The 23289-nt window shown below is 36.3% G+C and overlaps 1 protein-coding gene across 2 annotated transcripts in view; it reads left to right on the top strand.

Annotated features, from left to right (window-relative positions):
• LOC149795680 (LIM domain-binding protein 2-like) overlaps positions 1-23289 on the top strand; it is a 120322-nt gene that overhangs the window by 21554 nt on the left and 75479 nt on the right. Inside the window, exon 1 of one of the 2 annotated variants that reach the window (XM_089965539.1) lies at positions 2622-2644. The exons of the other annotated variant lie outside the window; for it this stretch is intronic. Coding sequence (XP_089821665.1) covers positions 2637-2644 — 8 coding nt within the window. The 5' untranslated portion in view covers positions 2622-2636. Of the gene's footprint in view, positions 1-2621; positions 2645-23289 lie in introns of those variants that run through there. 2 annotated transcript variants of the gene reach the window in all.

Below are 23289 nucleotides of genomic sequence, written 5' to 3'. Positions count from 1 at the left end.
TGCAGGAGGTTGCAGGTTCAAACCCCAGCAGAGTCACACCAAATACTTATAATAATGGTACTAACAGCTGCCTCGCTAGGCACTCAGCAGTAAGAAGTTAGTGTTAGGACTGGTTGGCCTGGTGTCAGGATAATGTGACTGGGTGGGACATAATGCTACATGTATGCGGCATGAAGCCCAAGGGCTAGACATCACTATAAACTGCCACACTACAGACATCATAGTAATATGACTGAAAAACTGTTAAAGCTACATTAAAAATCCAAATCACAGAGACATACCACCTTAAACTGATTGTGCTTACCAAATTTTAATGAAATCCCCTTAATTTGATCATTACAGGGAAACAGGGGCACTTAAAAAAATTGTCCCCTTCACATCTTCACAAACTTGCAACACTGTCTACAGAATTTTCTCCCAACGTCATAAAATGTTCCATGTCAGATTTATTCTAAAGCATGTGATGAATGGATCCATGTTAGACTATTTCTAAAGCATATCATGAATTGATCCATGTCAGATTTATTCTAAAGCATGTCAGGAATTGATCCATGTCAGATTTATTCTAAAGCATGTCAGGAATTGATCCATGTTAGATTATTTCTAAAGCATGTCATGAATTGATCCATGTCAGATTTATTCTAAAGCATGTCATGAATTGATCCATGTTAGATTATTTCTAAAGCATATCATGAATTGATCCATGTTAGATTATTTCTGAAGCATGTCATGAATTGATCCATGTCAGATTTATTCTAAAGCATGTCATGAATTGATCCATGTTAGATTATTTCTAAAGCATATCATGAATTGATCCATGTTAGATTATTTCTGAAGCATGTCATGAATTGATCCATGTCAGATTTATTCTAAAGCATGTCATGAATTGATCCATGTTAGATTATTTCTAAAGCATGTCATGAATTGATCCATGTCAGATTTATTCTAAAGCATATCATGAATTGATCCATGTTAGATTATTTCTAAAGCATATCATGAATTGATCCATGTCAGATTTATTCTAAAGCATGTCATGAATTGATCCATATCAGATTATTTCTTAAGCATGTCATGAATTGATCCAGGCCAGATTATTTCTAAAGTAAAAGAATAATTTAGTGGTAATAATCTTCAAGAATGTTGTAAAATAATTTGATATTAAATATACAAACAGTTTAGAAGATAAGGAGAAAGATCTCAGGCATGTATACAATGCATTATGACCACTGGCATGTATACAAAGCATAATGACTACAGGCATGTATACAGTGCATAATGACCACAGGCATGTATACAGTGCATAATGACCATAGGCATGTATACAGTGCATAATGACCACAGGCATATATACAATGCATAATGACCACAGGCAACTAAATCAGAATTGACACCTGAAGTGGTCAGCCATGTTTCAGCGAGGTCTTTTGCAATTCATTCTTATTCTCATTGCAGTTGTCTTATAAAACATTGCATCATTCATTTTGTCGCATGCTGGTTTTACTTCTTTTTCAATATTGGAATCCGAGTGCCTGTGTAAATCTTTTTCTGGTAATCTATGTATATTTGTATTCAGCGAATTATATATGAGTGATCAAAAAAGCTTTGTTTTGTTTATATAACATTTAACCACTCCAGTGACCTAGTGGTTAGAGCATCTGCCTTGGATATGGAAAGTTGTGGATTCAGTCCTAGGCAGCGTCATACCAAAGACTTACAAAAATGGTACTAACAGCTGCCTCACTTGGCGCTCAGCATTAAGAGGTTAATGTTAGGATTGGTTGGCCTGGTGTCAGAATAATGTGACTGGGTGGGACATCATGCTGCATGTCTGCGGCACGATGCCCCAGTGCTAGACATCACTAAAAACTGTCACATTGCAGACATCATAGTGATTTGACTGAATTTTGTTTTAAAGCTGTGTTAAAAATCCAAAACACACCCACACACATACAACATTTACTTTTAGCTGACAAATTTATTGGAAACCATTTGCTTTACTGCGCATTTTCAGAATATGTTATGTAGCATGCCAGCTCAATTAAAGTGCTTTAATTGCCCAAGGATGCACTATGGTAACTGAATAAAAGAGACCTGACTGGACTGTACTTAACAACTCATGTATATACCACAGTTTATAACAAAACAAGTAGGAAATAAATTATCCTCAAGTAATTTCAGTTCATTGATTAATCATTTGATTGATTGTTTAAATGAGCTGATTGTGTCCTCTGTTGTATTCTCTGTTATATGAGTTTTTAAGTTGAGTCCCCTCCCTCCCCCCTTGAGGTCCTTAATTTTTGCAGCACAGCTTTTTATTCTGCTTACATCTGCAGTTTGGATTCTCTTTAATGGCTGTTCAAACAGGTCTTGTTGCTAAATTGTTAGTTTGAATTGAAGAGCTCAGACAAAGCTCTAATCATCTCTATGACAACAGTCATGTGATTCTGGCTTAGTGACAATTAAAGTAAGTTGATAAAGTCAGATAATAAATTAACTAGAATGCTTAGTAACAAATCACCATCAAGAGAGCAGAAGCAAATGGAATGTCTGAGGGAGTAACAATTGACCAGCCACCTGCCCACTTCTGCATTATTAACAGCTATGATTATATCTGCACATGACTGAATTATGAACTGATGTCAAGGTGAGGTGTTTCATGCTGATATTAAATGCTGTACCAAATTTACTTTTAATCCAGTTTAACTAATAAAGGGAATGGATTTATTTAACCAGTATTGTTTGTCACAGGGGCTACTGTTGGTTCCTGAGGTCTGTTAAAAATAATCTCTTTAATCTATATGCGAACTTTCATTGTCTCATCCTATGTACTGTAATGCTTTCTTTTGCCACATTTTTCTCACTCCCAAAATATGGCACAAAAAAAGACTCAGAAATGTTTTCTGGTTTTCATAACACTTGGTATGTTCCTTTTGATTTCACTTGTAGAATTGCACACACAGTGTGACTTCTTGGGAGTAATTTTCAGCTTTTCTTTGTCATTGCCCCCTCTCACTTTAATAGTAAAATACACATTAGGGCAGTTTTCTTTGTGACTAATTACTAAATTTTAATCTTTTTCTTTATCAGATTAATATGTTATGGACATGTGCATTTCATTCTTTTTGAAAATTGAATTCCAAAAGTGGAGGGTTGTGGGTCATTATTGACTGTTGTTTCATGTCCATTAAAACATCTATAAAAAAAAATCTTGGGTTTGTTAATTTTGCTTACAATCCTGCGTTTATGGTAAATATTCTTCATTTTAAGCCCCACTTTGTCATAGTGTGCTAATTACCACGTTTCATTTGGTTTGCACTGATTCAGTATTTTGCATGATTGAACAAATATTATTTGTACATTGCTACATGCAACATGTTGTATAGTACGAAAGAATTGTAATAAATTGCTACCAACTCATCATACTGCATCATTTTAATATTGTTTCATGATGGGTCATTTTCTCAGATTTATTTTTTTGCTTGAAAGTTCATCAGTTCTTAAGAACCTGTAAACAAGAACCTTATACCGATTGCACATAGTCACATTATAAGTTCTTGTATGACCTAGTTTTCATGTGCTGAAATGGATAGCTATCACTTTTATATACATGTACATATGAGCCAATCATTATCTGTACAATTCTCATTCCCCTAAACTTGCCAGTAGCTTCCTGTGGGTCATTGGTTCTTACCAGAGTGTTCCAGGGTTCTTCATCCATCAGTTATGCTGGACCCCATTCTCTTGTGCTGAGAAATGGCAAAACAAAACACCATGCCCCTAGAAAGTTAACTTCTGTGAAACCTTGGTGAACTGTTTTGTTGGCAGCTCACTTCCTGATACATTATGTCACAATAAATCACATCCAATATTCAGTATGTATTGACGGTGCACTTTGATTATTTCTTCATGCATGTTTACCTGTAAATTGTTCTTGTGTGTGCCATACTTAACCCATATCACATTGAAATGTTCCATTTACCAAGGATGTAGGAATACACTAGCTGCACCATTAGATGCCTCTCTCTACACTGGTCTTCTTGTTTTTGATCGATAAGTTTTTGTTCATTTTTCTGTTTTTAATTATATCTATCTACCAGTTACTGCCACAGCCTGGTATATTGTGCAGTCCAGCTATACTTCTGGATGTAGGGAGGCAGAAAGAGGCATCTTTTGAATATTTCGCCAGCACAGGATATGATTTTTTCAGCATAGGGGACCTGTATTTAACATCCCTGTCAAACAGGATTGTATACACTGTTTAACTTTTATACTCACCTCTTGGTAATGGAAATGTGAGGAAATGCAGCTTTTTATCCCACTGGGATGTGAACATAGGACTTTTAATGCTGGAACCTGCATTGTGCTAACCATCAGGCCACCACCTCCTTTTTTGATTCATACAGAAAACTGCTATTTTATTGATGTATTGTAAATACTGTTTTATGATAAGTGGAACATTTGTTGAAAGTTTTAATTGTTTTATTGAGCTGATACAGTATTAGTGGGTATAGTATTGGCATAAAATAATGATTTATACCAGCTTATTGTTATAGCTATCCAGCCCCAACTGAAATCTCCATGAAACTAAAGTAGTCCCAAAGTTCCTTTCTTGTAATAAAACCTCTGTAAATTGGAAACTTCTCAAAACCAAACAGCAATTTGTGGAAATGTCCAGTCTTGATACCTTGTGAAAATGTCCCGTTTTAATACCTTGTGAAAATGTTCAGTCTTAATACCTTGTGGAAGTGTTAAGTCTTAATACCTTGTGAAAATGTCCCGTCTTAATACCTTGTGAAAATGTTCAGTCTTGATACCTTGTGGAAATGTTTAGTCTTGATACCTTGTGGAAATGTTCAGTCTTAATACCTTGTGGAAGTGTTAAGTCTTAATACCTTGTGAAAATGTCCTGTCTTAATACCTTGTGAATATGTTCAGTCTTAATAACTTGTGGAAATGTTCAGTCTTGATACCTTGTGGAAATGTTCAGTCTTGATACCTTGTGAAAATATTCCGTCTTGATACCTTGTGAAAATGTTCAGTCTTAATACCTTGTGGAACTGTTGAGTCTTAATACCTTGTGAAATTACAATTATGACTATTTCTAATATATAGTATCTTTCCTGAAAAAAACGTCAGGGAATAGGGGTTTGAGGGTTGAACTTTGTACATTTGTCAAAAAAAGTGAGGGATAGATAAACAGACAAGCACATCTTTAGTACATTCTTCACATGTTTGTGAAAGTGTGGAATTTCTCAAGCATAAGAGAAGTACAATATGATATCACACATTTTATACAATTAAAGAACATCTCATGATCACATGGTCTATTTTAGGAATGTTTCCATCTCTTAAAGATCAATGAATCGATTGGCTTTGATTAATCTTTTTGATTTATAAAAGATTACGCGTGTTACCAGACGTTTTAAATTTTTAAGCTGAGTGGGCTATGTACAAACCATCAGGAAGAGCATATCATGTTATACATCTACCCATTCAGCTGTGCCCTATTCCATTTGTGTACACTGACTAGAGTTCTAATGTCATGTTATACATCTACCCATTCAGCTGTGCCCTATTCCATTTGTGTACACTGACTAGTTCTAATGTCATGTTATACATCTACCCATTCAGCTGTGCCCTATTCCATTTCTGTACACTGACTAGAGTTCTAATGTCATGTTATACATCTACCCATTCAGCTGTGCCCTATTCCATTTGTGTACACTGACTAGAGTTCTAATGTCATGTTATACATCTACCCATTCAGCTGTGCCCTATTCCATTTCTGTACACTGACTAGTTCTAATGCCATGTTATACATCTACCCATTCAGCTGTGCCCTATTCCATTTGTGTACACTGACTAGAGTTCTAATGTCATGTTATACATCTACCCATTCAGCTGTGCCCTATTACATTTGTGTACACTGACTAGAGTTCTAATGTCATGTTATACATCTACCCATTCAGCTGCGCCCTATTCCATTTGTGTACACTGACTAGTTCTAATGTCATGTTATACATCTACCCATTCAGCTGTGCCCTATTCCATTTCTGTACACTGACTAGAGTTCTAATGTCATGTTATACATCTACCCATTCAGCTGTGCCCTATTACATTTGTGTACACTGACTAGTTCTAATGTCATGTTATACATCTACCCGTTCAGCTGTGCCCTATTACATTTGTGTACACTGACTAGAGTTCTAATGTCATGTTATACATCTACCCATTCAGCTGTGCCCTATTCCATTTCTGTACACTGACTAGAGTTCTAATGTCATGTTATACATCTACCCATTCAGCTGTGCCCTATTACATTTGTGTACACTGACTAGTTCTAATGTCATGTTATACATCTACCCGTTCAGCTGTGCCCTATTACATTTGTGTACACTGACTAGAGTTCTAATGTCATGTTATACATCTACCCATTCAGCTGTGCCCTATTCCATATGTGTACACTGACTAGAGTTATAATGTCATGTTATACATCTACCCATTCAGCTGTGCCCTATTACATTTGTGTACACTGACTAGAGTTCTAATGTCATGTTATACATCTACCCATTCAGCTGCGCCCTATTCCATTTGTGTACACTGACTAGTTCTAATGTCATGTTATACATCTACCCATTCAGCTGTGTCCTATTCCATTTGTGTACACTGACTAGAGTTCTAATGTCATGTTATACATCTACCCATTCAGCTGTGCCCTATTCCATTTGTGTAAACTGACTAGTTCTAATGTCATGTTATACATCTACCCATTCAGCTGTGCCCTATTCCATTTGTGTACACTGACTAGAGTTATAATGTCATGTTATACATCTACCCATTCAGCTGTGCCCTATTCCATTTGTGTACACTGACTAGAGTTCTAATGTCATGTTATACATCTACCCATTCAGCTGTGCCCTATTACATTTGTGTACACAGACTAGAGTTCTAATGTCATGTTAAACATCTACCCATTCAGCTGTGCCCTATTCCATTTGTGTACACTGACTAGTTCTAATGTCATGTTATACATCTACCCATTCAGCTGTGCCCTATTCCATTTGTGTACACTGACTAGAGTTCTAATGTCATGTTATACATCTACCCATTCAGCTGTGCCCTATTCCATTTGTGTAAACTGACTAGTTCTAATGTCATGTTATACATCTACCCATTCAGCTGTGCCCTATTCCATTTGTGTACACTGACTAGAGTTATAATGTCATGTTATACATCTACCCATTCAGCTGTGCCCTATTCCATTTGTGTTCACTGACTAGAGTTCTAATGTCATGTTATACATCTACCCATTCAGCTGCGCCCTATTCCATTTCTGTACACTGACTAGTTCTAATGCCATGTTATACATCTACCCATTCAGCTGTGCCCTATTCCATTTGTGTACACTGACTAGAGTTCTAATGTCATGTTATACATCTACCCATTCAGCTGTGCCCTATTCCATTTGTGTACACTGACTAGTTCTAATGTCATGTTATACATCTACCCATTCAGCTGTGCCCTATTCCATTTGTGTACACTGACTAGAGTTCTAATGTCATGCTATACATCTACCCATTCAGCTGTGCCCTATTCCATTTGTGTACACTGACTAGTTCTAATGTCATGTTATACATCTACCCACTCAGCTGTGCCCTATTCCATTTGTGTACACTGACTAGAGTTCTAATGTCATGCTATACATCTACCCATTCAGCTGTGCCCTATTCCATTTGTGTACACTGACTAGTTCTAATGTCATGTTATACATCTACCCATTCAGCTGTGCCCTATTCCATTTGTGTACACTGACTAGAGTTCTAATGTCATGTTATACATCTACCCATTCAGCTGTGCCCTATTCCATTTCTGTACACTGACTAGAGTTCTAATGTGACAAAGCTTGTAAATAGGTAGCATTTGGGCTAGGGAAGTGTGTGTGTGTGTGTGTGATTCGGATTTTAAACATAGCTTTAAAAAAAATTCAGTCATATCACTCTGATATCTGCAGTCTGGCAGTTTATAGTGATGTCTAGCACTGGGGCATCATGCCGCAGACATTTAGCATGATGTCCCACCCAGTCAAATTATCCTGACACCAGGCCGACCAGGCCTTACACTAACCTCTTAATGCTGAGCACCTAGCAAGGTAGCTGTTAGCACCATTTTAATAAATCTGTGGGTGACTTGGCTGGAATTTGAACTTGCAGCCTCCATCATCCAAGGTGGACATGCTAACCACTAGGCCACTGGAGCGGTCGGCTATGGAAGTAGCCTATTGATTTGTGGTCAAAAGGTGCGACTAAAAGAAGAAAATGGTTTCTGTACAATAGCATCAGTTTGACATAAGACAGAGATCAGACTTTGTGGATGGCTTGCACTTGGGGTAAGGTATAAGTCTGTTAAGTTCAGTGTCAGATGGTCAAAGTTCAAGGTACTGTGACTGTAAAATAAAAAATAGTTTGTAAACAATAACATTAGTTCTACACCTCAGAGATGGATCAAACTTTGTGGATAGCTTGCACTTGTGATAAGGAAGAAGACTATCAGTTTCAGGGTAAAAAGATTTTTTGGCTAAGTCACTATGACTGAAAGAAAACTACCGGTAGAGGTTTCTGCACAATAAATTAGTTCTACATTACATGCCTGGACTGAACATTGTGGATGGCTTTCATTTGGGAAGTTTGGGTAAGGAAGGAGCCTACAGTTGATTAAGTCAAAATGTCAGTCTCGGGTTCACTGCAATTAAAAGAAGGAAAAAGGGTTTTGCACATTATCAGTTGTTCTACATCGCAACCTTGATTAAACTTTGTGGATGACTTGCACTTAAAGTAAAAAATCATGGTCTTGGAGGCTGAAAAATTAACATTGATTTTTTAACAAAAGTTACAGTTCCTTACCATTTACTTTCACCACAGATTATGGAATGCTTACACTTTGGGTGAGAAAGAAGCCTATTGATTATGGGATCGAAATGTCAAACCCATAGGGACTCTGAGAAAAATGAGTTTGTAAATAACTTTTTTTTTATAGGGTTAGTTCCTTGATCAAACTTTTTGTTGGCTTGCACTTAGGGTAAGAAAGAAACCTATAGATTTTGAGGTCTGAAGGTGAAAGGTCATGGTCATGGTGAGTCAAAAAAGAAAATAAGGGCTCCTGTAGTTTTGTAGGTTAATATGTGGAATCTTCAAAGAAATACTGGACTCGTCTTGTCAGGTATTTTCATGTATGCTTCAGGGTCCACACTGGACTCATCTTGTCAGGTATTTTCAGATATACTTCAGGCATGATGCCCCAGTGCTAGACATCACTATAAACTTCCACACTGTAGACATTGTAGCGATATGACTGTAAAATTGTTAAAGCTATGTTAAAAATCCAAATCACACACACACACACACACACACACAAAAATGAGTGCAAAGTTGTGGAAATTTAGATTATTTACGTGTCACTTAAAACATCCCTTTTACCGTACTATGTTTGAGTCAAACAATATCAAAATGAAGGAATACTCAATAAGTTTCATGAAAATATTGATGGGGGGAGAGGTGATTTTCATGAAATTGTTATTACTAAACATGATAATCTTTAAAATAGATTAATATAAAATAATTAGGTAACATATATAGATACAGGTCTTTCTTCCTACAGGATGAAATATGAAAAAATTCTTGTTTACTTTTGCTATCAAGCAGGCTGTAATAAACCTCCAGTGAATTATAATTTGCTTTTGAGTGGTATAAATGCATGGTATTTCATCCACTTCATGCTTCATTTATAAATTTTTGGTGGTATGGGATCAACCATTTAATTTACAGGGTAAGGACAGGTATAGGATTAACTTTTGAAACAGGATATATTTTTTGTTCTTTTGCATCAATTAAAAAAACTGTCAAATAATATAAGGATAACAAAAAAGTTTACAGATCAGAGAAAAAATATTTATTCAGGGGCCAAAATTGCTTTCTTTGAAAAAAAAACTCCCAGGACTCCTGCAGAAAATGGTTAGTTTTTAATATGGATTAGGACTTGACCTGGATTATTCTGCCAGATGGCAACAGATATGTGAAATACGAAGTTCATGTTGAATTAAGCACAATAACTCTAAACCTAAGCAGATTAAAGATATCTTTCATAATCTTGTCAAATAAGAATGTTTCAGCATTATTTCATTGCGTCAGAGAAATTGGAAAATTTAATTAGTTTTGATAAATTTAAGCAATAATAACTGTTTTCCACACCGAGTCAATGTAATTCTCCCACCCAGTTGAATCCTAATTGCAGGCAAATAGTCATTCATTTGACACCAGAGTTGATCAAAAAGCACAAGATACTATTTAATTAGCAGCAATATCATACCCATCACTGTTATGTAGCTATTTTTCTTACTGAGAAAACTTGTCTGCTTGATGTGAATACGTCCTTCCAGAGTGGAGATTTGTCAGTAAGACATGATGTATGTCCATATGCAGAACAGTCATGTTTTTCATGGATGCCATGGTTAGGGTTTTTTTGTTGTAGATTGTGACTAGAGAAAAACTGCTTGTTGCAAGTGCTTTACTGCATTGTGGTTTTCCTTCAACATATATCTCGCTGTTATATTTATCCGTTCTGTATTCATTTTATGTGTGGGTAACCCATGTCCCATATACAGTTTAATTCTTTAAGGGACATTAGGTTATCACTCTGTATCATACTTATTAAGGGATAGGGTACACCTATTCTTTTCATTTACAACTGCATATGGGTAACCCTTTTGTGTTAAGAAATCTTGCAGCAAAGTCCCTACCCTAACATTGTAGGAATTACATACATGTATTCCTTTCTCTTAAATAATTGACTAAACACCAGTAATGTTTTTTCACCTTTGTGTATCATAATTGTTTGCATGACTTGTGTTCCATAGTTATTGTGTGTGTCTGCATTGCTCTCAATGAGGATCTAGCATTGACAGTCTTACTTCACTCAAAAAAAAGACAGGTAAATTTCTAACAGGTGGATTAGATCATTGTTTACCTTGTGTATGCACTGGCATGTATATAGCACACACTACATACAAACTGGGAAGAGCAGCACTTTACCCTTCTGAATGATGAATAAGACAACAAGGATCTGACATATTTATGTCATCTGACCAGTCACCAATCACCATGCAGTGACTGGTCACTGACCCATGGACTTGTGCCTGAAACCATGTGGCACACAGTCAAAGAAGATCCTTTCCATTTTGGAAAAGATCTTAGGCTCCAGTGCAACAAGGCATCATACTTCTTCCTCATGATTGAGAAAATCTAAGAGAGTTCTCAAGAGGCCAAGTGATCATTTGACAATGTAAAGGGTAGTCCCTTTAAGTTTAGACCTATGGTTTTTGCCTCATGTTACCAGGACCTATTCCCCTCAGAAGTGGCCTATTAACCTCCCCAATTAGATGCTGGTTTATATCCAAGTGGTATCTCGACTGTAGCCAGGGCATGCCCTCCCATAAAGACATTTGAGGTTATTGAAAAGAAAGTTTGGTTATTATGCATTGTAGCGTCTCATGCTGACCTTTTCTCACCTACTTAAGTATACTGAAGGGGGCCTCAATGAATCCAGCTACACTACAATGTGTGCTGGAAGATGTGGCCAAAATGTTGTGGTACATGCTTTCTCCCTCAATGGCGTTATCAGCTTCTGCACAGCTGCCATGATGCTGTATTGAACTCCTCAGAGATCTTACTTAACCATAGCAAAGACCTTATAAGGGTTGTTCCTTTGGAAGCTGAGACCTCTTCAGAGGACTTGTTTCTACTATGGCTTCCCAAGACCTGAAGTATTATCAGCAAAGATCCTTCACAGCCACTCCTGGCCAATCACAATCAGCCAGGAAGCCTAGTAATGTGAATCACATTGAGGGATCCATCCTCAAAATTATTCAAACAAATGCAGTCTCAGTCCAATCCACAACCTCAAATTAGACCTCAGCAATCAGGTTCAGAGTGAGTTCACCCATATCTCCAAGGAGGAAGTTCTTTAACTCTCCTCCTTTTCCTAAGGAAGGTGGAGGGGGCAGCCCTAAGGCTCAGACCCTCTCCTGCAATGCATTGCTGTCCAAAATGTCCCCATAGGTGCTCATCAAGGATCCGCATGATCTTTCACCAATCAAATCTGATGAAATTAGGGGAAAGAGGCAGCTGAGAGGGTCCTGAACAATCATTCTCCTGCATTCTACTCCAGGCTTCCTGGTCACAAAGAAAATCTGGAAATTTTGTCTCATTTTTCCCTTTAAAGTGATTTCTTCTGGAGAATCTTTCAATGATGCATTACATGCCAGATTTACGAAGTGGTCTCCATCTTGAAAGATGTACATATAGTCAGATTACACAATCTCCATCGGAATTCACAAAACCTCCATCAGAAGTCACGAAGCTTTTATGCACATCCCAATGTTTCCTCTACATCACCAATAATTGTGGTTTTTGCTTGGACCAAGTTGTTTTTCAATTCTGGGTTTGCTTATTTGGAATTTCTTCCATGCCCAGAGTCTCCACTTAAGTGATGGGAGTAGTAGCAGCTTACCTCCAATTACTGGAAACTCTGATTCTCAAGTATTTTGACGACTCACTGATCCACAATTTTCAGATACAGTCCCTCCATCAGGATCTATTCCATTGCCGGGCTACAGTAACCTCTGTTGGGTCTTTCATTGTTTCGAAAAGGAAAAGGATGGTTAGGAAATGTCTTTTCCTCCCTCATAAAGGCCTCATTGGTATTTCAACTTCCACTGTCTCACAGTGGATTGTCACCTGCATCAAAAGAGCTTGTCAGTCTCTTACTGATAGAGACCTTTCTTTCATGAAATCAAAAGCCCATGAGGTTCAAGCCACATCTGAATCATTGCTCCTTGGAGGACATCATGAAGGCAACACTTTGGCAATCACATATTGCCTTTTTCTCCTACATCTGCTTGTTAGCACAACAAAGTTTAGACGTTTGTTTTCTCCGAAACCCTTAACTGCAGCACATCATGTGGCTTTGAGAGATACCAACATCCTGTAAATGGAACTCTCCCACAAATGGTGAGTACATTCCATTTTTCTGGAGTTTTTTTTATCGGTTTCAGTACATCCGTAAATTAAACTTATGCACCTGACAAATTTAGGTTCATACTAATGACAGGTAAGATATTGCTGGTGTTGAATGTAGATGGTGGGGGAGGAATAAAATTAATTTTAATTATGCAGTACTTACAAACATTTGCTACTCTGGGGGAGGATGTATTCACATCACTTGGATGAGGATTTGTTTGGTACGAAAAAGTGATAGCTACAAAATAGCAATCAGTGAGCATTGCGTAATTGAAGTTAGTTAAGCCTTCAGGAAAACTATATTTTAAATTGTTTCACATTGCTCATTGAACATACAAAATACACAAGAGCTATATTGTAATTAGAATACAAAAGCATTCAGTGGCCAGAAGAATGGGGGAGGAGCATCAGCTTTTGAGAAGGTGAAGTCATCTTTGCTTTATATTTGGGCAAATTGATAGGGAATTGGTTTTGTCTGTATCACTGCCCAACATGGACCCTAATGCTTACTGGTCAAACCTTTGCACACAAAAATACAGCAAGACAGTCTGCTGACTATGAAATGATATGATTGATTATAAATGCAGTTCATTTTATAGTAATTTTACACTTGCCTCATTGCTTGGTTATGTTTTATGGGGAGGGTTAGTTCTATTTCAATTGTCATTCAGTCAGCTGATTAGCTTATTTCTGGAACGACTTAGGTACCTAAATCACCTTCATTTTGGACTCTAATGCTTCCATGGCCAGTGCAAATTGAATTACATGTACTGTAGTCAGTGATGAAAAATCAATGGGGGAGGGACTAAATTCATTTTATAATCCATTTCAAGAAGTGCTTATTTCTAGCATTGGGTATTAAAGTTATATTTCACAATTGAATGGTTTTCAGAGTTAACAGTCAATCCTTGGAATGACTCTATGACTACATGGCATGGAGTCGTAGGCTTCTTCATGGGGCAGTGAAATCACTATTGGTAATCATAGATTAAAATGTAATGCTATCACAGAAAGAGCATCAACTAAATGTCGATTATCAGTTTCTTTTAGTTTCAACCCCAAAAAAGCAGATATTTAGAAACTCAATTTAAGGTATAAAAAAATTGCCAGTATTGGGAACAGAAAATGGGTCTGGATTTTACTTGTAAGTTCGAAATGAGGTCAAATTAGCACCTAGACAGGGTTAAGCTTTGTGAAAATAAGGGTATGTTTAACATTTGTACAAAAGAAGTGGCCATTGAGTAAAAAGCAAAAAAACTCCCCCAACAACAACACAAGTCCAGTTTTTACCCCTCTGCAAATGTTATAACAAAAAATAGCTGATCTTAAACAATTTCTTCTTATTTTCTCATAATCCAAAATTCATGCACAATGAGACTTTGTGAATTCACTCGAAAGAAATGAGGAATTGTTTTTGTCTTTCCCTATCTCAGGTGAGAACTCTAAAATTCTCTCAATGAAAATTAGTTACATGAACGTTACAAAATAGGGACATGGGGACTGCATAGATATATTTCTTTTGTAATTTTCACAAGTAGGACTCCCCAGTTGTTATTGATTCATCCAACTGTTCAAGACTTTTTGTTTTGTTGAAAGACAGGACAAGAACCTGTAGCATTATCACATAACCACTTGTGTCAACAGATTCTTGTTTCCGATCAATGACATCTGTTTGTAATGCTCTTACAACTAGACTAGAAAGGATTTGGGGGAATATATTAAATAATATGGCAATTTATTACTGAATGTTTTGAGCCTGCAAAGGGGAACCTGCTACTATATTTATCCTGATGTTTATTTAATTACATGATGTTTCACAAATTACCTCATACAGGTATATCATTAAAAGGTAAAGTTCACAGCAGGTTCATTTATGTTTGGGATGAATTAATAAATATACTGTGTTCAGTCATATAGTTATGGCCCTTTATCAATTTTGATTTTTGAATCATCATATTGATAGTTATTTTTAACTATTATAATGCAGCAACCAGTCAACATATTGAAATGTCTTTTGAAAGTGTGTAAATTACCTTATAGGGAGTAGATTTGTTGTTTACGAATTAATTATGGTATGTTTGCTTCTATTTCTAATTACCTTATAGGGAGTAGATTTGTTATTTACATGTTAATTATGGTATGTTTGCTTCTATTTATAATTACCTTATAGGTAGTAGATTTGTTGTTTGAGTTAATTATGGTATGTTTGCTTCTATTTATAATTACCTTATAGGGAGTAGATTTGTTGTTTACGAGTTAATTATGGTATGTTTGCTTCTATTTATAATTACCTTATAGGGAGTAGATCTGTTGTTTACAAGTTAATTATGGTATGTTTGCTTCTATTTATAATTACCTTATAGGTAGTAGATTTATTGTTTAAAAGTTAATTGTGGTATGTTTGCTTCTATTTATAATGTGAATCGTGGTCCATTAAATGCAAAATATATATTCAGCATCCAGCTACATGTTAGTCTCTTGTCAAATCATCTATCATCTGTCGATTCATTAGAACAAATTTTTTTTCATTAATTATCTGAAACTACTTGGAGGATTGGCATGAAAGTTTAAACACACATTCATCCCAGTGTCTGGTTGGTTCCAAATGAAATTGATGCCACTTGGACTTCCAGTATGGCCACCACATTTGCCATGCTAAAAATCTTATTACTATTCCTTCTGAATGGCTAGTCATGTCAACATGGAGTTTTCGCTAAAAGACTTTGTATGATGTCTAGTTGGTCCTAAATGGAAATGGTGCCAATCTGACATCCAGTATGACTGTCATAGCAGTCATCTTGAAAATCTTGTTATTGTTACTCCACCTGAAAGAAAGGTCATATTGGCATGAGGTTTTCACCAGAAGACTTATGATGACTAGTTGCTCCTAAATGAAAACATTGCTTAACCACATTGTCCATCTACTTATCACTCCTTCTAAACGAAATGTAATATTTTCATGATAATTTCTCCAGAAGACTTTTTACGATGTCTAGTTGGTAGTAAAATGAAAATGTTGCTGTTCAGATATCCAGTAGGACCACCACAGTGGCCATCTTGAAAATGTTGTTATCACTGCTTGGGTTTTCACTGAAATATGTCTTATGACGTCTAGTTGGTCATAAAGGAAAATTGTGCTGATCTGATTTCCAATATGGCGATGACAGTGGCCTTGATAAAAATCTTATCTGTAATTTAGACGGCCAGTCATATCAATATTCTACTTTCACCAAAAGGCTTCTTGTGATGTCTGCCTAAATGGTGCTAATCTGATATCCAGTATAGTCACCAAGGCAGTCATCTTACAAATCTTGTTACTGGTTTCACCAAAAGGCTTCTTGTGATGTCTGCCTAAACAGTGCTAATCTGATATCCAGTACAGTCACCAAGGCAGTCATCTTAGAAATCTTGTTACTGGTTTTCCTTCAAAATGGAAAATCACATGAGGTTTCCACCAGAAGATGTCTTATGATGTCTTGTTGGTCCTAAATGATTTTTTTATTCTAAATGAAAATGTTGCCAATCTGACTTCAGTATTTCCAGCACAGCAGCTAATTTGAAAATCTCAATATTGCTGAAGAATATCATTATCACAGATGGTTTCAGCACTCTGCAGTTAAATTAAAGAAATGGTCTTGCTTTGAATTCCTGGAAATTAGTTTCTGCCAGTAGAGCATCAGTCCATTTGATGGTTTTTTTGGTAACCACCATAAATGCTGCACAGTAATTGTATTACTAGTATGTTTTGATGCCATTGGGTATGTATACTGAACCTTTTATAGCTTTAGTTTGGTTTTAACACTACTGGTCATAGACTGGGAGAACTTGTGCTGTGGCCTTTTGTCTGGTGTCTGGCATCCATAAGCACAAGTTTTTACCATGATTCCTCTTAAAGCACAGGGAGAATTGCCACCAAACTTTACAGACCAGTTCATTCCAGGTCAGGTTGGTCCTAAATAAAAATGGTGTTCCTTGAACGTCTCATATAGACAGAAGGGCAGCCATTTAACAATCTTGCTAATGATTATTCCGTATTGAAATAGGGTTTTCGTGTGACATCTAGTTGGATTTAAATGAAAATGATGCAAATCTAATATCCTAATATGGCTGCCATTGTAATTATTTTTTAAAAATCTTGTTCTCACTTCTCCTCCTGAATGGACAGTTATATTGACATGTGGTTTTCAATGAAAAACTTCTTATGATGTGTTGTTGATTCAAGAAAAAAAATGGTGCTTGGGTACTTTGCAATATGGACACCATGGCATCTGTCCTGAAACTATTTGTATTGTTATGTGTTTTGAACATACAGTCATATTGAGATGGGTTTATCACTAAAAGACTTCTTATTATGTATGGTTGGTCCGAAATGAAAATGTTGCATGTCAGTCTTGCCTTAGAATCCAGTCTTGAAAATCGGGTTACCAATACTCTTCTTGAATGGATGGTTGGTCCGAAATAAAAATGTTGCGTGTCAGTCTTGCCTTAGAATCCAGTCTTGAAAATCAGGTTACCAATACTCTTCTTGAATGGATGGTTGTATCTATATATGGATTTTCATTTAAAGTCTTGATTGGTCCAAAATGAAAATTGTATTGACAGGATGGCCAAGATGTCTGTCTTGAAAATCTTGTTTTCACTTATCCTTTTGAATGAATGGTCATATATCTATGTAAATGGTTCTAAATGCCAGTCAGACTTCCATCATGCTCTCGAAACAGATGGTATCTATATGGGATTTTCACCAAATCATGTTTGGTTGGTACTAAACGAAGAAGCCACTCTGAGATACAATATGGTTAACACGGTGGCCATCTTGAACAACTTGTTATGGCTACTTTTTCTAAATGGAAAGGCTGTAGTCATTAAAAGACTTTTATTATGAAAAAGGCGCTGATCTGATATACAATATGGCTATGGTTGACATATTGAAAATCATGTTATTAATGGGGTTTTTTTAACTACTCCAAAATGAATGGTTGTAGTAACATGCAGTTCTTACTCTCATCTTTGTATGATATCTAGTTGATCCTAAATAAAAGGGCCCTAAAGTTACTTGACTTTGTATGATATCTAGTTGGTCCTAAATAAAAGGGCCCTGAAGTTACTCGACTTTGTATGATATCTAGTTGGTCCTAAATAAAAGGGCCCTGAAGTTACTCAACTTTGTATGATATCTAGTTGGTCCTAAATAAAAGGGCCCTGAAGTTACCTGACTTTGTATGATATCTAGTTGGTCCTAAATAAAAGGGCCCTAAAGTTACTCGACTTTGTATGATATCTAGTTGGTCCTAAATAAAAGGGCCCTGAAGTTACTCAACTTTGTATAATATCTAGTTGGTCCTAAATAAAAGGGCCCTAAAGGTACTCGACTTTGCAGATCAGTCATGCTCACCTCTGTCATTGTGAGTTCACTGCTATGAGAGACCACTTGTCTTGAGAGACCATGTTTTCCATATACAGATTTATTGATTATATAGTGTTGTGACCTGTTATAAGAGACCACCTGTCATGAGAGACCATTATGTTTTGGCAAAAGGGGTGGTCTTTCATGACAGATTCCACTGTACTGAAAATAGACATACCTTTATATGACTTCAGAAAATCTGATAAACAGAATTTTGCCAAATTTGATGGAAAGCATCTTTGTATGAAGGACTTCTAAGTTTGTTTAAACGCTGTTGGCCGTTGTTACCATTGGTGTAAACTTTTTGTTGCTGTCCAAGACCACTGTTAGTCTATCATGTACTTGGTGGAGTTCAACACCAAACATAGATCACTTTGACCTGTTATTAAGCTTGCTTTGGTGTAATCTGAACATAGTCATCATTTCAGCACCCATGTGCATGCCCATACATTCACCCACACCCTAGATTATGGTGCAGGACTGCTGTAAAATCTTGGCTTTTGTTACCAAAAACCAGCAACACTCTTAAAGGACTTATCAAAAATTTCCTAACAGAGCTTGAAGAAAACATGCTGGCATGAAGGCATATCTGCTATGTACATACAAATGATGCTCATCTGCCATCAGATATCATTGGATGAACGACTTAAAACAACCTGTTCATTAACCAATCAAACATCATTGAAGATAGATGAAAGACTTAAAACAACCTGTTCATTAACCAATCAACAAAATTAGAAATAACTGGAAAGAAATCACCCTGTCAACCATTACCAAGATTTATTTGCAAACTGCCCTTGCATTTGGCATTTAAGTACATGTCAGCCACATGATTGATATCAAGCCTATATCAGCCTCTTGTTTAGATTTCACTGGTAAAGTTAGGTAAGAAGAGATAACACATGCATTGTGGTAAGTTTGAAGAAAATGTGGATGTTTTAGGCAGGATTTGGCAGCTTCTTCCCATCGATTAGGCATTACAAGAAAGAGACATGTGTTCTCAGTAAGGGATATTTATTGTTAGTTTTGACCAAATAAATTGGGGGGTGGTCTGCTTATTAAGGCATATAGTTACATTACATCAGATACTGCAGGCCAGAATTAAAGCAACAGAAAGTTCTATATTAAAAATGCTGTTTAATGATAACTTTCTGTAGCCTTTGATGTGTTTGATTTTTGCATTTAAGGTGTGAACATCCTTGATCCAGCCTCTCAGTCATATAACTTGACTTGATTCCAAATCTTTCTAGAACATATTTTAAGCAATTGAAAAGCTGCATTACATTTCAAATAACATTTACCAGTCTGGAGTAACATTTGTTATTCTAAATATTGATTAGGATTTTTTTTTATTTTTTATAAATGGGCTTGCATCTCAGGGTCTTTGCTGTTCTGGGAGACACAGTAGCTTAGTGGTTAAAGTAACAGATTAGACATAAGACCAGAAGGATGCAAGTTCAGGTTGCTGTCCTTGGGCAAAGCACTTGACTTTACTTGCCTCTGCATAATATGACCTTTGAAGCGTTGATGTACAGAACATGACTGCAGATTTGGTCATGTGCTGCTTGCAGTTAACTGTACATCAGATAAATATGGTTATCCAGGATATTTCTCCAATAACTGTGATGAATAGTGTAGTCAGTACACTCCATACTGTCCAATACCTGTGATGAATAGTGTAGTCAGTACACTCCATACTCTCCATTACCTGTGATGAATAGTGTAGTCAGTACACTCCATACTCTCCATTACCTGTGATGAATAGTGTAGTCAGTACACTCCATACTCTCCAATACCTGTGATGAGTAGTGTAGTCAGTAGACTCCATACTCGCCATTACCTGTGATGAATAGTGTAGTCAGTACACTCCATACTCTGCAAATACCTGTGATGAATAGTGTAGTCAGTACACTCCATACTCTGCAAATACCTGTGAGGAATAGCGTAGTCAGTACACCCCATACTCTCCAGTACCTGTGATGAATAGTGTAGTCAGTACACTCCATACTCTGGGCTGCTATTCCTGTATGACTACACTAGTTGTCATCATTCTTGTGCTGTGGCTACATTTTTGGATGAATGTTCATCACCCATCAAAGTTTAGTTGCTGTATCCTGCTTTCTGTGTTTATGCAGAATTTATATTAAAAAAAGATGTGAGCAAGTACCTTTTTAAATGTTTTTACCAATTTACACTGAGAGTGCACCTTAACACATTAACCCCTTGCGACGACTTTACGGGGCAGGAGGTAGTAGCCTGCTGCCAAACTCTGTAGCGTCATGGTCATGCATGATACACTAAAGTGGATGGTATTATAGAAAGGTAGACAGATGTGGCTCTACAATGATACCAAATAATCTGGAATATCTAGTTGCACTACAAAATACAGATAGAAAAACCTCATTTTTTGGACCCAACTTTTTTTTATGCAAAATTTGCATGTGGTTGGAATCCCATTTTGTGTCCGGAATTTAGACTTTTTGGTCTCAGATCTAAGGCAAACTGGTATGAACTGCAAACAGACAGATGAGCCTTTGCAAAAAGTAGGATAAGATGGGCATTTGGAATAAAGAGTGGTCTCAATACCAAAATAATGGCTCCGTTTAGCAAAAAAAACAAAAATAAAACAAACAAAAAGAAGTCCAATTTTTACTCTTCTGTTCATGCGCGAGTCAAATACTCAATGAAAAATGATGTTTCTAACACAACTAGGCAGTATGTTATTGAAAGATGACCAGGGATTTGGTATTTTCGAGTCTATTCAGAAATAGCTTTCAGAATGTGTTTCCTACTCGATTTTCAGGAAAAAATGGCAAAAAGCTCCAGGAGTTAATGTGTTAAGATCAGTATACATTGACCACAAAAACTTGGTCACCATAACGTCCTTTACAGGTATTCATTAAAAATTGCAGAAAAAACATGTCAGTTTTGCCATTCTTTAATCCCATACTACATCTATTGACATTAAATCATCTTTATTAGTGGAGATTAGAATGAGTGTGTCATTGGCCATCACTGGGTAGCTGTGACATACTTTCCAGTATTCATTTAAAGCATATCATTGCTTCAGTTTTGTATACCTATTCACATATTGTCATGACATTTACACAAATGAGACTTAACCAGATTTGGCCAAGATCAAGCTGGCTTAAGTCTATGAGCATGATGAGCATTACCTGCCCCACATGGGCCTCTTTTTTTATCCACTGTAAAATTCATGAATAATGAAGGCCTGGAGTACACACTCCATTCCATGTCTCCGTTTTTATTACCTTGTTAGTACCTTCTTCTTTAATAGTACGTGCATTTAATTTTCATGTGCATATGTGTATGTGCCTTTTCCATGTCACAGCACCTAGTATATTATCAGGGTATTTACAGTATAACCTTTCATCTGTTAAGTAGACGGAGGAAAACACTGTTGGTTAGCTGGATAGCTACATTGCTTTCGGCCTGTCTGGTCTGGCAGGTTTGAGGGCTACATGTACTGTGATACTATATAGATCAGGGAGTGCCCCCCCCCCCCCCCCCAGCTAGATCAGAACATCGGCTGGTTGCCTGATGTACAGTTATGTATGTATGTACAAATATATATATATATATATATATATATATATATATATATATATATATATACACTAAAACCACTTGCCATTTCGTTTACTGACCTCACTGACCCTAAGCTTGTTAACAGTGGTACACTTGCCGCTGATCACTATAGCTTGTTTCACAATGTATAGCCTTCACATTACTAATCTCAAAACTTAAATCCCATTTTTATTTTTTATTTTATTGGTGATTGCGTGTTTGAAATGAGGACACAGCTTTCATTATTGAAATATTACATTATAGTCACGTAAGTTTACTGGACAATTGCTTAGGCAAAGCTGTTTACCTGCTATGACTGATTACCAGTGAAGTGCAAATCCAAGACAGTATCATTCAAATGACTTTCGGTTGTTGCTTTTTTTTATTAAAAAAATCACTCTTTGAAACCGTAACTCACCAAAAACTTAAGATTCTAAAGCATTTTGATAGATTTCCAAAATAAAAGATACCATATCTTTCCCTGTAAACACAAATGTGGGTGCCAAATTCACACATGAAAATTGCAAGTTCCAGAAAATACTCACTTGTTCTTACACAATGGATATGTGAGATTTACAACAGGAAATAAATGCCACTGCATTATAAAGCAGGGTCCATTTTGGGAATACCGAGAATTGTGCTTATATAATAATATTTTTTTAAACCATAAATTGCAGAAAATGAATAAAGTTGGTTACTTCATAAAGTAGATTTAATGCAGAATGCTGCTGAAGTAAGCTATATTTTTGGGAACAAAGACTAGTTCGAAACATTTTGTCCTATAAAGGAAAAATCATCAAATATCCTGGTTTGGACGAAATCCAAGCCCATCCACCCACCCCAATTAAATGGTCACTCCCTTAACATAAAATCAGGTACATATATATTTATTTTGATCATCATTTTTGAGTAATGAAAGTAGTTATATTGCAAACTGCAACAGGATCTATTCTAGGATGCACAATTGTTAGTAACGGTTTTAAAAAATATATTCAACTACATGCATGAAAATTGCACATATTTGCAAGCCCTGTCTTTGTTTATTTCATTAAACCATCCCTTGATTCATATCTCAGGCATTAGTTTTCTTGTTGATATTAATATTTTGATAATAAAGGTTAGAAGTAATGATAACAAAAAGTCTCTTTTGCTGTAAATTATATGCAAGCCTATGGGCCACTTAGAAAGATTGTTTTATTACATTTCATAGCTTTTCATTTTTGG

This window comes from Sinohyriopsis cumingii, chromosome 7, assembly GCF_028554795.1.
Source record: "Sinohyriopsis cumingii isolate HCF-2022 chromosome 7, ASM2855479v2, whole genome shotgun sequence".
In the NCBI taxonomy this organism is placed as follows: Eukaryota; Metazoa; Mollusca; class Bivalvia; order Unionida; family Unionidae; genus Sinohyriopsis; species Sinohyriopsis cumingii.
This window is presented reverse-complemented; position numbering and strand designations above follow the sequence as displayed.